Below are 12,228 nucleotides of genomic sequence, written 5' to 3'. Positions count from 1 at the left end.
TACAACACTGTTCCAGAACAGTTCAACCCAAATATTAAGATGTGTGCAGTGCATTTTATGGAGGACAAGGACTGTTTCCTGAACCAGTAGCCTACAATGCCGGTGTCTGTTTCTATAAAGTAGTTCAATTCCAACTCTGCAAGAACAGTCTGGCGCTTCTGACTCACAGTCTGTAAGTACAGTTTCATATTTAAATAATTTTTTTATCATATTTTAATGTATTAATCATAAATAATGTAGCACAGACACTTTTAGTGTAAATCACAATGCATTAAATAACAATAACAATGTTATACTTCAAGTTATTCACTTGGTGGCTAATGAATTGAAACGTCTTGCACAATCACAAGCAATAGTTTACTTCATAAATAGCACACTTAAAATAAGATTAATTAGGTATGGATTAAAAATATATTACTATATATAAAACATATATTGATATGAAAACACATAATAATACAGTTCCATGATATTTTCCATTCACTTTTCCAATTCATTCATAGAAATGTGAAAGTTCCTAATATTTCCATGACCACAGGAACTTGATGTAGAGGGATGTCGAAAGGAGTCCAAGTTACCAGAGTTCACCCAACAATACAAATGACTCTGCTTGAACAGAGAAAGAGAAAACAGACACCACACTGCGTTACTGAAGTAATATTTTAAAAAGTGTTTGTCATGAACCCAGTCACCTACCAGAGAAAAAGAGGACAGAAGGAGAGAGAGAGAGATCTGTGGGTGTTTCTGCTGAGTGCAGGTAGAAACTCAGTCCCTGCTGCTTTTCTCATTTTAGTCCAACAGAGACCCTCAGCTTCACAGACGCGTCCTCAATTTGCAGCCACTCTGCGTTACAACCTGATTTATACAACACTATATGATCTCTGTGTGTGTACGGGTGACAGAAAGTGAAACAGAATTTGTGTGTGTGTAAGAAAGGAAGAGAGCTCCAGTTAAGGTTTAATGAAAGACAAACTGAATTTATGAAGCTAATAAACTCTACAGGCAGTGAACAGTGTTCTCTCTCAGGCCTGCCATTTCTACAATGCTCCATATAAAACAGCAACAGCACCGGTCAGCCGCTGACATTTACAAGTTGTTCCTGTGCAGGACAGGTCAGGTCTGCTGGAAGCTGAACGTAATCCTAGATGCCCTCTTATGTGCTTCAGAAGCAGTGGTGTGTACTAGACTTCTGAAATAACGTGATAAGGTCTCCTGTCTGGGTTTGGGTGTTATTATTCTTATTTTAATTCATGTTCCAGTTACATTGGCTGTTTACACAGTTTCTGCATTAATGGAACACCTTACACTTGGGAATATCAACAAACAAATGTATAAAATTTTTTTGCATCTGTATGACTGCCCACTGTAAATTGAAATTTGTAATCATAATTTGTTCAACTGCTATTCAACTGAAGTTCTCAACTGAAAAAATAAAATAAAATTGTGATAATAAAGAAATAACAACTTTTGGACATGTTTTACACTACTGTTCAAAAGTTGGAAGTTCAAAAGTTATCTTTTTATTCAGAAAGTTTACATTAGATTGAACATAAGACAGTCCCTCCAGAAAAACGCGGATTTTTTTTGTGATGGTTGCGGGCAAAAATCCTTGATTTTGCGGCACGTTTTCTTAAAAAATGCGATGGAATATGCAGGATATTTTTGCCTTTTTAATGCGATGAAATTGCGTGAACTTGCAAAAACTGCGGTTTGATGAAAAAGAGAAAAAAAGGTGATTCCCCCAACACTTTTTTTCTCACTAGGCTTCCTGTTCATTCCTTCCTGTTCTACTTACAGAGTTCTGGTAGTTCTTCAGCATCTCAGCTTTCGGTTTTAGGTAGTAGGCAGGCGGGACTGAGTTCTCATCTCGACAATACCACTCCTCCAAGATCCGTGTGTCTAGTCCCGCCTCCACCGCCGCATCTAAAATCATCTCAAACTCAGCCGACTCCACCTCCCCTGGGACCCGAATGCTGCCGTACTTCTCTCCAATGAGCCCCTGGGAAAGAGGGAGAAACTTTATTTACAACTTTATCATATCAAAGCGTATTATAAAAGCAGAAATAAATGAAGAGGAAGAGAGAAACACAAACACGCTGTTACACTGTGCATAACCTTGCTTATTGTCTTTTAAAAATCTGGACTAAGTCCGCTTTTAACCCTGGGTAAACCAACAGTTTACACTCGTTATTTTGAAGCTTAGCACTGCTTGCGGTTCCTGTCACTAGCGGTATTCTGGTTTGCATATTATGAGGTTGATAAACTCGAATAGACATTGCAAACTGACCTCATAAATATGCAAATAAGAACATTAACCTAAAGTTTACAAGTAAACAGTGAGAAATCTTTAAACCTGGGATTAATTATTAAGACAGGATAAAGTGTGAACAATGTGAAACCACGGTTAATAATTACAAATGTGATATGATAAAATAATTAAGACTTATTAACAGGGTTTATACAAAGAAAAAACTGAGTTCGAAAGCTACAGAAAATTAATCAGTCCACATGCCATTTAACATTGCAGGTTTGTAATGAATTCACAACAATACAGTAAATGCTGTTAGCTTTAGAGCATACCATTGCCAACCTTCCTTTCTTTTCCAAGCTATTTAGCTACTGCGTGACTGTTGTCCGTGCCGCTGAGATTAGAAAGCCAATTCTCTACGTTTGCCAGTGTCATTGTGTCCACAAGCCTATAACTGCCAGTGACAGTGTATTCAACTTGTGCTGGATAAGCCTATAGACTGATGGTCTGGCCCTTCTTCAAAAACATATACATGAGAGACTTTGCAGGAGATGAGACAGGGGTTGTGGGATTTCATGGTCTCTGATTAAAGAATAGTAGCAGAATCCAAAGAGAAAGTCTTGGCCTTGGCTTATATCTCTACTGAAATTGTAGGTTTCCTACAGGAAAAATGTGACAGTGATGCTGTGAGATGATTTATGTGACAGCTAATTCAGTATTTTTTAATGGCTACTGGGGTGAACTTTTAATGTTTTGCTTACCCGACCTTTACATCACTGTGCATCTATCTGTCTCGCTCTTCCTTTTCACTTGAGCTTATACGTTCTCTTTTATTTTTCTCTCAAATTCTTTCCAACTCCTTCCTACACAGAGAAAGATACATTATTCCTGTGAGCTTTATAGCTCCAGTGTTTAGTGCACAGTACTGAGGAGTATAAGGACTATGAAACTCTGCCAACTAGATTAAGAATGAGAGTGATGAGTCAAAACCCAACTCTGTCTCCCTCGACTTCTGCTTTTTGTTATACTTTTCTTATAAGCAAAGTTGATATGATAAAAAAATAATAATCTTAACCTTCCTAATACATAAACACACACACACACACACACACACACACACACACACACACACACACACACACATATATATATATATTTTTTTTTTTTTTTTTTTTAATTAAAAACACATTATATTTGAGAATTCAATTCTCAATGAATGTGCAAAAACATCAGTGTTGGATGTTACAGTGTTATTACGGTGTTATTATTATATTTAATGCTTTCAATAAAAAAATAAAAAAAACTGAGGAATTCCTTAAAATTTTTCTCATGAACTACATGACTCTACACTGTGATGCAAGAAGCATACTTTTTTTTGCAATAGCCATGAAAATTTTATTTGAGAATCAAACAAATCAGCTCCAGTGAAATCTTTTGATTTAATTAAAGAACAGTCCACACAAAAATTACAATTCTTTTACAGGATAGTAGTAAATATATATATATATATATATATATATATATATATATATATATATATATATATATATATATATATATATATATATATATATATATATAAAAATAAATAAATGATAATATATATATATATATATATATATATATATATATATATATATATATATAAATAATAAAAAATAAATAAATGATAAAATATATATATATATATATATATATATATATATATATATATATATATATATATATATATATATATATATATAATGAAAGAAATTAAAGCATATTTGGTTTAAATATCCTTTTAATTTTCTCAAAAATAGCCCACATTTTTAAACCTACATATTACTCTCTTATTTTTAAACAATATATATTAATTTAACAAAAAAGAGGTGTAAATTGTGTGTACTTAAAAGAACCCGTAACCTCAAACCATCACAACCTTAGCAGGCAACGCAAAAAAAAATCTATAAATATTAAAAACAGCTTTGTAAAGCCATTATTGATTTCCTCTGTAAGTTGTGTGTGCATGTCTCTGTGTGTGTGTGCAAATTTCACTTAAACACAGACATTCTGAGCACCAGAATGAAACCCTGAAAAGAAAAAAAAGCTAGGTATCATCAAGCTCATTCATACACACTGTTCAGCCTCCAGCAACTCTAAACATGTCAGAAAATCATTTGGTTCCAATTTCAGTCTTCTCAATTTCATCACATTGGATGTGGAAGATGAAATACACTTTACAATTCACCCGGTGTTTTTGGCCTGTAATAAATGTCATATCTAATCTTTGAGGTTTTTAACAGTTGTGAAAATAGCTACAAAATATATAATCTACAAAATATAAAAAAAGAATATATGTTGAATAATTGATGGTAATGCTTTCATATGTTGCTCAAAAAAAAAAAAAAAAAAAAAAATAGAGAGGTTCCAGCTTATGTCTTTGTCACAGCCTCAGACAGTAGATAACAGGAATAGAGAGACTGTTAAAAGCTGGTCAAACAAGTGTTACGGTGTCAGTGTGGAAATAAATCCCCTTGGCAATTGAGGCACACACTCACAAAAACATGTAAGACGTACATCTGTCTCATGTTTTATCACGGAGGGCTCAGAGACACCTCCGCTGCCATGAAATCTGCTGCTGAGGATACAGACTATCATCTGCACCCCCGGGGCATGAAGAACAACAAGGTGTGTAAGAGAGAAATAGAGAGCGAGTCTGTAAAATGACCCTATAGTACAATCTGTGTTGCTATACTGTTCCTCTGAGATGGTTTGCTTGGTCTACTTACAGATAAGCTAGTGTTTTTCTTTAAGCATGGAGAAATCAAGAGTATATGGTAGTGCTGTCATATGATTAAGCATCCAAAATAAAAGTTTTTTCTTACATAATATATGTTTGTGTAGTGTGTATATTTATTATATAAATATACACATATATATATGTATAGTGTAAAACAAAAACTTTTATTTTGGATGCACATAATTGTATTTAATCATTTGACAGTGCTAGTATATTCTGTTTAGCCCCTAAACATTCAGTTCCATGTGAAACCAAGCACTCTGGATGCTGGGTGCAGTGAGACACAGTCCCTTGATACTGTGCCACACTTTGATGACACATGAACAGGTACTAGAATAAACAGACACTTTGAAGTCATATTAGGAGTGTGTATCATAGCGCCTTCATTTTCTCATCCAGTCCTCTGTTGTTCTGCGGCTCAGTTACTGTTCTCTTGTTTTTTTGCCTTTTAGCTCTTTCTGCCCATCTCTCTCTCTGTCTCTGTCTCTGCCCCAGGCTGTGTGACAGTGAGTTTCAGCTGCTGTCTCCTCTTGCAAGAGCTTTGATGTCTGTCTTACTGTTACTGTTCTAGGAAACCATAACCTCAGAGCATTGTGGGAAGTGGAGAGTGTGGGGAGAGTTGTTCAGAATTAATTTATCTTTGAGGAATGTCAAGTTCATTGTTTAGGAATGTTTTTCTTTTTGAGACTTGGGGCTCAAATGCAATTTTACAATAAAATGAAGCACAGTGAAAAGACATTGGAGGTCCAGGTAAATTAAATTCTCCTACTTTTTAATATTTTTGATGTACACTATCATTCAGAAGTTGGGTAAGATCTCTTAGCCTCTTATGCTTATCTAGACTGCAATTGTTTGATCAAAAATCAACATAGAACTTGTTAAATATTACTACAATTTAAAATAACTGTTTTCTGTTAATATACTTCAAAATGTAATTTATTACTGTTGTGGCAAAGCTAAATTTTCTCCGCTACTTCCAGTCTTTATTGAGATATGATCTTTCAGACGTACTGTATGCTGATTTGTTGTCCAAGAAACATTTTGTATTATTATCATCAATGTTGAAAACAGTTGTGCTTCTTCAAAAAGAAAGCATTTATTTGAAACATAGTAGTGTAACTATTTCAGTTACTTTATTAAAGTAACGTAACATATTACATTTGACTTACTTTTGATTACATTTACTAAGTTTTTAATGAATGTTCTCAAACATTTAAAGCATGCAGGGTTAACCTTACTGTCTTTCAAAATCCTTCATCATTTGAATTAAGATTATAGTAGTTTATTTCAAAGCACAGTCACCACAAAATCAGACTTTAACACCTCTTTTTACAAAGAGATATTAAAACCATCCGAAATGGTTTAAAAGCTGCGATACTGTTTTTGAAATCAAATCTTTGCATAGCTATAACAGAAAACATTGGCAACTAACAATGCCTTTGGAAAAAAAAATCATCTTAAAAAGTAAAGCATATACATAAATCAGTAATCGAATAAGCATGTGTCATATTCTGGGTCCTTGACTCCAATTAATTTTATTCAATATATCCTAGGATTTTACAGCAAATATTCATATGTAACCCACTTTGCAATTGTTAATTATTATTATTTATTTTGTTTCATAAGATTTCATGTTTTGTTTTTTTGTTTTTTTTTGCATTTTAGCATTTATTACAATAGGATGGATCAAATCTGACAGGAAGTGAAGTGGGAGAGAGATAGGAGGCGAGATCAGGAAAGGTCCTTAAGTTGGGATTTGAACTCGGGACAACGGTACCGTGTAGCTATCAGTGCTGACATTGTAAAAAAGAAATTCTCAGTAACTATAATGGATTACAGTTACATTTATTTTAGTGCTGGGCAATGATAAAAAAAAATGTTTTTTTATTTTATTTTAATTTTTAGAAAATATTTTATAGTTTATTGTAGAAAAGTCCAGAGCCTCGATCATAACATTATAACAGGCATCTTCCAAGTAGAGAACTGCACAATCGCGAGACCCATCGCAGAAGAGTGCGGGGCAGGACAATACTTGATGTGCGGGTTGAGACTCGTGTGTGTCGGATCTGGTAGAATAATTAGGGTGTGCTTACAATCTTAACCCCCAAAGCCTGGTTCGTTTGACTAGTGTGATCCCTCCGTTTAGCGGTCCCTGGCTCAGTTGGAAGAGGTGGGTAAGAGCGCGGTTCGGTTATATATAGAGCAAGCACCTCTCTGCTGTATTCACGTGCTATCGGAAACTTCCTATTTCCCATTTATGAAGTCGTGACTATGAGCTTGTTGCTTTCTTTTCTGTTAAAAATAACAGTGGTTTTGTGAATGCTGATGCTTAGCATAAAATATTTTGATCGGGAGCATCCCCTCCTGTTACACATGATATGTCTGTATGTGTAATCAGAACCAGTGAGAAGAATTTAATAATGATAAAAAAAACTGCGTTAACGCGTTATAAAATAATTATCGGAGATAATCAATTAATGCGTCAATGCGATAATAACACGTTAACTTGCCCAGCCCTAATTTATTCTGTAATTGTATTACAGTATGTAACATTGTTACATGTAATCAGTTACTTCCCAACACTGTATATTTTTGTAATAATGAGGCTAAAAAAAGTTAACAAACTCTAAATGAATGAAGATGATATAGAACATTTCCATTTAAATGCTATCAGTCTCAACAGCCCTGCAGTCTGTTTTCATATTAATCTGAGTGTTTCTCTCAATCTCTCTCTCTCTCTCTTTTACATTTCTACCCATCTCTGCCTGTCACACTTAGATTAAACAATTCCAATCTGCCTAGAGACTTTCTCTGGAGACACAGCGGCACATGCAACCCAGAACTGTCAGCCGCCAACCCGCTCACATATGCTCTCTCTGTCGTGCTCTGATCAAAGCCTCATTTTGACTCTAAAATAGACCCAAATACATGTATCTCCATGAAATGACACAACATCACTGAAGTTCACGGAGGAAATCCCACATATAGATTAAACACTCATGGAGCTCCAAGTATGTCAGGGCTTGTTTGTACTGGCACATTTTAAACCATGAGGTCCAAATTGATTGGTTTTTGAACTCAAGTCTGCTTTGGGCTGTCCAAGGGGGTTTAAGGGGGATACTGTTTTTGTTTGTTTGATTGTTTTTTTTCTCTACAAACTGACCTCAATTCTTTCTCTTATAAGATAATGAAGTGGTCTTTGGAAAAAAACAGCACAATTTCTAGGAAACTTCTAACTAACTACTAAGTGCTCAGGTCAGAAAGACTTACCCATATGTCTATCTGGCAAAGGAGATGAGTTTAGCTAATTTTAACTAGACCACTGAAAAATGTGGCCTGGATCTGTCCTGGTCTACTTAAAGGAAGTGTGAAATTATTCAGTGTAACATACTTTTTCCTATTCCGATGTGAGCAGTTACAGATGTAAGAATTTTTTTGTAGTTTGATTTTGGCATTAACTTTAAAAGAAATAAATTGACAAGACATGGACATATAATCAAATAAAATTAGAACTGAATTGGTCTCCAAATTAGAAACCACAAGCCTTTAGGTCTGTTTAAATGGAAATCATACACTAACATACACGATTACATTTTTTAAAGAAATTAATACTTGTATTTAGCAAGGATGCATTCATCAATAGTGACAGCCAAGACTTTTACATTGTAAGGATGATTTCTGTTTTAAATAAATGCTGTTCTCTGAAAAGAATTCAGAAAAAAATGCAGCACTGTTTCCACAAAAATATTAAGTAGCACGACACTGTAACGTGTGTGTTCCTGTTTAGTTCCTGTTTGTCCTCATTTGGTCCTTCCAGTTCCTTTCCCCATTATTAGTAATCACCTGTTCCTTGTTATTAGTTATCCTCATCACCTGTCTGCCCATCATATCTGCCCTATTTGAGTTTGAGCCAGTTCTGTTCTCGCTTGTCTGGGATTGTTCATGTCATCATTTGCTACGTGTGTTAACCTGTATCCTTTGGATGTTATTAAAAGATTAAATGTTTGAAATCTCCTTTGCCTCCTTCACTCCATGCTCCTAAAAAGCAGCAGTTGCGTGACAAACACACTGATAATGATTGTTTCTTGAGCACCAAATCAGCATCTTAGAATGATCGATATGGCTGTTAAAAATGCAGCTTTCTTATTAAAGGAGTAAATTATGCTTTAAAATACATTAAAAATAAAACAGTAAATTGTAATAATATAACTGTTTTACTCTATTTTTGATCAAAGATTTGAAACCCTGTTGAACATAGACTTCTTACAATCCTACAGACCCCGAACTTTTAATCATTAATGTATAACTAATGTCTTGACATAAAACATATATTAAATTATAAATATATATAAAAAATGAACTGTCCTGCATTTTGTATTATTACATGCATGATCTTTGACAAGAAGCCTGACCAAGAGATCACATGAACACCATTTTTAACAAGAAAAAATATACTCTTTTCATTTTACGTGCTGAAAAGGAGTGCTTTGAATACCACAGCATAAATGCAGGAAAGAGAAAATCTAATAGGGTGAAAGTAGTCTCTGCCCTAAATGGATGGAGGTCATACATTCCATATCATTTACTAAGAGAGAAAGAGAATGAGAGAGAGATGAGGGTGAGAGGACAAGGACAGAAAGGAGGATTAAGTGAAAGAGTAGACACACAAATCAGAGTGAAAGAAGAGGTGAAATGGACACTAGAGCACTGAATATAGAGGTGAAGGTGGGAGACAGATGGAGGTGTGAAGTGGAAGAGAGAGATGCAGATAGAAACCTCTCCAAGGATGAGAGAGAGAGAGAAGAGATGGTTGAGAAGACAATTAAATACTGGTTCAAGGGCAAAAGAGAGTCAGAACTTAAATGAAAAAACTCGGTTTGGGAAATAAAGCAGACTGAAAGAAAGCCAAAGAATTTAAGCATAATATAAGGGTCATATGATGTGATTTCAATTTTCCTTTCTCTTTGGAGTGTTACAAGCTCTTGGTGCATAAAGTAGATCTATAAAGTTGCAAACACTAAAGTCTCAAATCCAAAGAGATATTCTTTATCAAAGTTAAGACTCTGCCACACACCCCTAAAACAGCTCATTCAAACACGCCCCCACATGTCTACGTCACTATGTGGAAATATTTGCGTAATACTGCCCAAATGTTCACACAAAGAAAGGAGACATGGTTTCAGTAACAGCAGTTAGTATTGAAGCAGCCATGTCAGGAAGATGCTGTGTGTATCTAGGCGAAAGCAAAAGCACTTTATTCGGTTTTCCGAAAGTAGATGCATTTAGCAATGTTTAAGATTACTTACAACAGAACAGACTGTTTCGTGAACCTAAGAGAGGAGATAATGCTGACTTTGCTACATTTGATGCTTCTGAATCAGCTACCGTAAGTATGATTTGTTAATAATAAGTATTTACTATTGACTGTTCAATTGTGGAGTTTTGTATGTTGTGTATTTGTGTGTGTGTGTGTGTGTGTGTGAGAGAGAGAGAGAGAGAGAGATGGTCACACAGTGGAGTCAGCTGTCATAACCATCAGTGGCTTGTGTACTTCAAACACATATGAGCTTCATCACTTTGTCTGTCATGCCATCTGTTGAACTGATGGTAAAAATAAGGACATTATTAACTTTACATTTATTTAGAAAGATGAAGCTTGCGATTATGGAAAGGGGCATTTTATTTCCGATGAGTGCTTGTGTTGTTCATCCAATCACAATGCACTGGGTCAGTTGACCAATCAGAGCAGACTGTGCTTGTCTTTGTAGAAAACAATTATAAAGTCGAACTGTATAGAGAATTTAAATTGTAGAAATTAAAGAGCCACTAAGATGAAAATTCTAAGCTTCCTATCACTGTTTATAAGTCCTGTACAATAGGTTTAAATCCATCCAAGGTTAAAAAAACATTGTCATTTTGTCAAAATATCATTTTAAAATTACCTCAATTCTCAGAGATCCCCAAACGGTTCGAATATAATAGCTGTTCAAAAGATTCAGTTTCCTTAAACCCCACCTTTCAGTAGCATACTGTGTTCTGATTGGTCAACTAACATAGTCAGGTTTTATTGGTTGTACCGCACACGACTTCATGGTAAACAATACGTTAGCATCTGTTTGGGGTGAATTGTGTCTTATTCCTCCCATCGCGAAGCAAACAGTAAAATAAAAAACTTGAACAGTCTCGCTGCTTTTTCTTCTGTGTGTGTGTGTTCAAGCCGCGCGCTTCAGTTTGAATCTGAATAGCGCGTTCAGCGCGGGGGCGTGGTCACATTAGATATAATGAAGGGAGACGTGAAAAACGGACATCGCGTTGTTTTCATATGGATTACTTTATCACAGAATATCTGTTAGCAGCACTTATTTAGTTTTTCTATAGATATCTCATGTCTCTTCGTTGAGTATTCACGGAGTTACACTTCATTTTAATGACGTGTTTGTAAATGAAAATCAGCGCAGAGAAAGGCTGCAGACAGCACATATACTGATAAGACGCTCGGGAGAAAACAAACACATAACTTCATAATCATACTTCGCGTTGTGATTCGGAGATGCTCGTTGTTCTAAATAAAGTTGGTAATGAACCCTCTTTTATGGCCAAACGCTTTGAAAATCCCGCCTTGAACTCGCCGAGATTAGAAAAGCAGTCATCAGTGAAATGTTGTGAACACAACAAAAGGGATTTGTTGTACTGCTCTGGTATTGTGGTAAAAATGAATTTTAGCCATTGGTTCTTCTGATCTTCATTCTTTGGCAGTGAAAATAAAACAAACTTGCCTTTACAATTAAAAACACACTGTCTCCGCCGACATGATGCTATCACACCAACCAGAGCGTCTGTGTGAGGGGGTGGGGCAGGTCAGAGATCCGTTTCTCCCAAGACGGTAGGCGGAGATTATTATGCAAAGTGTTCTAGTGACGTACATAGAGATGGGCAAAAGATTTGAAATCTATAACGACTCGTTTCAGCGATTCAGAGTCGACTCCTTACTTTAGAAGCCAATAACTTTATAAATCGTGTACTTTTTGGTTTAATTACTTTGCACATTGTTTACACTGATGGACAGCTACATCATACACTGTAATACAGGTAATTTTTGATTTCCCATCTGTGTGGCTCTTTAAAGTGATCATATTTTGATAGTATAGCCTTTATTGCACATGAAAATGGCCCTGATTGACGTCAAGAATATTATATT

General features: G+C 35.3%; 1 protein-coding gene across 1 annotated transcript in view; it reads right to left on the bottom strand.

The window, feature by feature from the left end:
- LOC127961178 (NACHT and WD repeat domain-containing protein 2) overlaps positions 1–12,228 on the bottom strand; it is a 70,466-nt gene that overhangs the window by 11,827 nt on the left and 46,411 nt on the right. Inside the window, exon 5 of the mRNA XM_052560166.1 lies at positions 1,796–1,999. Coding sequence (XP_052416126.1) covers positions 1,796–1,999 — 204 coding nt within the window. The remainder of the gene's footprint in view (positions 1–1,795; positions 2,000–12,228) is intronic.

This window comes from Carassius gibelio, chromosome B7 (genome assembly GCF_023724105.1).
Source record: "Carassius gibelio isolate Cgi1373 ecotype wild population from Czech Republic chromosome B7, carGib1.2-hapl.c, whole genome shotgun sequence".
NCBI classification, from domain to species: Eukaryota; Metazoa; Chordata; class Actinopteri; order Cypriniformes; family Cyprinidae; genus Carassius; species Carassius gibelio.
This window is presented reverse-complemented; position numbering and strand designations above follow the sequence as displayed.